At 30.6% G+C, this 3,440-nt stretch overlaps 1 protein-coding gene across 2 annotated transcripts in view; it reads left to right on the top strand.

Moving 5' to 3' along the window:
- The window catches only part of U2SURP (U2 snRNP-associated SURP domain containing), a 58,989-nt gene that overhangs the window by 37,599 nt on the left and 17,950 nt on the right, over nucleotides 1–3,440 (top strand). For both annotated transcript variants that reach the window (XM_008586946.1, XM_008586947.1), the window contains exons 17-19: nucleotides 227–389; nucleotides 801–880; nucleotides 2,813–2,900. In XM_008586946.1, the coding sequence (XP_008585168.1) occupies nucleotides 227–389; nucleotides 801–880; nucleotides 2,813–2,900 (331 nt within the window). The remainder of the gene's footprint in view (nucleotides 1–226; nucleotides 390–800; nucleotides 881–2,812; nucleotides 2,901–3,440) is intronic.

Raw genomic sequence — 3,440 nt, 5'->3', positions numbered from 1 at the left:
AAAAAAAACAAAACACTGAAATCTTTTATGAGTTCTAGGAAAAGTATTCTTTCCTGTATATAAGTTTTTCAAAAAATTGTAACTAATTTGGGAGTCTTAACACAATCAGACTTAATTCAGTCCTCAGAATTATTTTATCCGAGTGGGTTTTAAATTAGTTTGTGAGCAAAAGCTGTAATGACATTTGAAATTTACATCTGTATAAGTTAAAAAAAATTATATTCAGACAGAGGGACAAATTAGAAGAAATCTTGAGAGGATTAACTCCGAGGAAAAATGATATTGGCGATGCAATGGTTTTCTGTCTTAATAATGCTGAAGCTGCTGAAGAAATAGTGGATTGCATTACTGAATCATTGTCAATCTTAAAAACACCTCTTCCTAAAAAGGTATGGAAGTGATTTCTCTTTATGAATGTTTAATTAAGAAAAGGAGCGATAATAGTTGACATATTTTGGGGTTGGAATTGGTTTCCTATTTGCACGAAGAATTTGAGTGACAAAATCTCTCCTATGTAGTCTTATTTTTCTTCCACCTGGGAAACTATGTTCATTGACATACAAGTTAATCAACAAGGGGAAATGTAAATGAGTTAAATTTTATTCCTGCCAAAGTCATGGTTGTGGTGATGTTGAAGTTTACATGACTCTTCCAATTAGTAGCAACTATTCAGCTATAGGTAATTATTAGCCTTATGCCACTGATTCCAAGAAATGACAATATAGAATTTTTTTCTAGATATATTGTTGGCTAATAGTTTTTATTTTTAATCCATTTTGTGTTATCTTTTGGTATTATAGATTGCCAGATTGTATTTGGTTTCTGATGTTTTGTACAATTCTTCAGCCAAAGTTGCCAATGCTTCATATTATAGAAAATTGTAAGTATAATGATGTAAGTTGATATTCTTGAAATACTTAAGGGTAAGGAATTCAGAAAAGAGGATTGTTTTATTAACACCCTTTATTAATAAGAATACTTTGAATTTTTTCATAGTTTGTAGAATTAAAAAAAAAAAAAAAAAGGCCTAGAACAGCTCCTTCACTGTGATTCACGCCCTCAACACAAGGGTTTGTTAAAGTGAAAAGAATAATCAGTAAAAAGATAGAGGGAAAAAAAAACAAAACCAAAACAAAAAAATAAAAAAATTGACTTGCATTCATTGAACTAAAGCACTGTGTGCTAAATTATCTGTTTTTTGGAAAGTTTTTATCTCATTAATTTCTTCGTTGTTTGACAATGGAACAAATATAGGTGGAGTTAAAAAAAAAAAAAAACTTTCTTGCATATACTTGTACAATAAATAAACTGAAACAATACAAATAATGGCAAATGTAAGAGACCAGAGATACATTAACTACTTATAGACTCTTATGTTCTCTTCTAATCATCCTTGTATCAATTGTAGTTCATTGTTAATGTTTTCTAAGGCAATAGAAAATTATGTTGCTATACTGTGATTAATATTTTCATTCATTGCTTGGTATCCCTGGGGGATTGGTTCCAGGATCTCCCAGGACACCAAAAGCTACAGATCCTAGATTACCCTATATAAAATAAAACAGTGTAGTATTTGCATATAACCTATGCGCATCCTCTCATATACTTTAAATCATCTCTAAATTATTTGTAATGCCTAATACAGTGTAAATACTATGTAAGTAGTTGTTATACTGTATTTTTTAATTATTTTTATTCATTTATTTTCCTGAATATTTTAGATTTGAGGTTGGTTGAGTCCATGGATATGGAGGGCGAACTGTAACTTCCTCATTTCCCTAGAGTTCTCTTTATGTGTTTATTTTATGAATTAGGCTCAGGGAAACTTTTTCCCTAGGAATTGACTCTGAAAAGAAATTGAGAGACATGGGTTCTACTTTTAGCTCTGCTATTAGTTTTTTTTCCTTGGTCAAGTCACTTTTCAAAGTTTTCTCTTTTATAAAATGGAGAAATTGGACAAGATGGCTCAAGGTTTCCTAGATATAGAGTTTCTTGCTAATAGAGGAATCTAGTACTTAAGACTTTTTTGGAATTTGAAGGAGAAAAATTCGGAATAAGAGGAGTTAAAGCAATTTAGTTATGATTTTAGAGTTTGAACACGTACTTCTTGATTTTAGGAATTTCTTAATTAATTTACTTATAAATGTTTAAGTCCAGGAGGGGTTTTCATTGGCTAGCATACTGAAGGGGATACAGATTCCTGAACATTTTATTTTAAAGAATGTGTTATTTGAATTTCAGTTTTGAAACAAAGTTATGTCAGATATTCATTTATTTTCCTGAATATTTTAGATTTGAGGTTGGTTGAGTCCATGGATATGGAGGGCCAACTGTAACTTCCTCATTTCCCTAGAGTTCTCTTTATGTGTTTATTTTATGAATTAGGCTCAGGGAAACTTTTTCCCTAGGAATTGACTCTGAAAAGAAATTGAGAGACATGGGTTCTACTTTTAGCTCTGCTATTAGTTTTTTTTCCTTGGTCAAGTCACTTTTCAAAGTTTTCTCTTTTATAAAATGGAGAAATTGGACAAGATGGCTCAAGGTTTCCTAGATATAGAGTTTCTTGCTAATAGAGGAATCTAGTACTTAAGACTTTTTTGGAATTTGAAGGAGAAAAATTCGGAATAAGAGGAGTTAAAGCAATTTAGTTATGATTTTAGAGTTTGAACACGTACTTCTTGATTTTAGGAATTTCTTAATTAATTTACTTATAAATGTTTAAGTCCAGGAGGGGTTTTCATTGGCTAGCATACTGAAGGGGATACAGATTCCTGAACATTTTATTTTAAAGAATGTGTTATTTGAATTTCAGTTTTGAAACAAAGTTATGTCAGATATTTTCAGACCTCAATGCTACCTATCGTACAATTCAAGGCCATTTACAATCTGAAAACTTTAAGGTATGTGTATTGTTTTATTATTTTTGTTATAAATGGGTAGGGGAGGCATTGAAGAGCAAGAAAAGTATGTAAGACATAAGATACAAATTGAAAACTGGATATTTTAGAAGTTACTCTTTAAAAAAATTCTACTGCCATTTTACCTTCATAATAAAAAAATGTCCAAAATTTTAAAATAATTAGTGTTATTTTGTCAAGTGTTTTAGTTTTAAGTGCTAATTATTAAAATATTTTAAGTATTAGACTTTTTTCACAAAACATTCAGATCACTTGTTTTGTGATAATATATATAATTTGGTTGGATTAGGGAACATATGTTTAGTTATTCATGTTTGGAAAGTATATTTTGTTACTAATTTTTTACTATCTCTTAAGCTGTAGACCAATAGTAAGAAAATGCAAACAAAATACCTTACTTATAATTGAATAAGTAAATATACTTTCATGGAAAGAAGACTTTTTAAAGAAAACTTAACTTGGGGGCCGGCCTGGTGGCGCACTGCTACAGTGTGCCGCTTGGGAGCGCGGTGGCGCTCCTGC

The sequence above is a fragment of the Galeopterus variegatus genome, unplaced genomic scaffold (assembly GCF_000696425.1).
Source record: "Galeopterus variegatus unplaced genomic scaffold, G_variegatus-3.0.2 Scaffold4183, whole genome shotgun sequence".
Taxonomy (NCBI): domain Eukaryota; kingdom Metazoa; phylum Chordata; class Mammalia; order Dermoptera; family Cynocephalidae; genus Galeopterus; species Galeopterus variegatus.
This window is presented reverse-complemented; position numbering and strand designations above follow the sequence as displayed.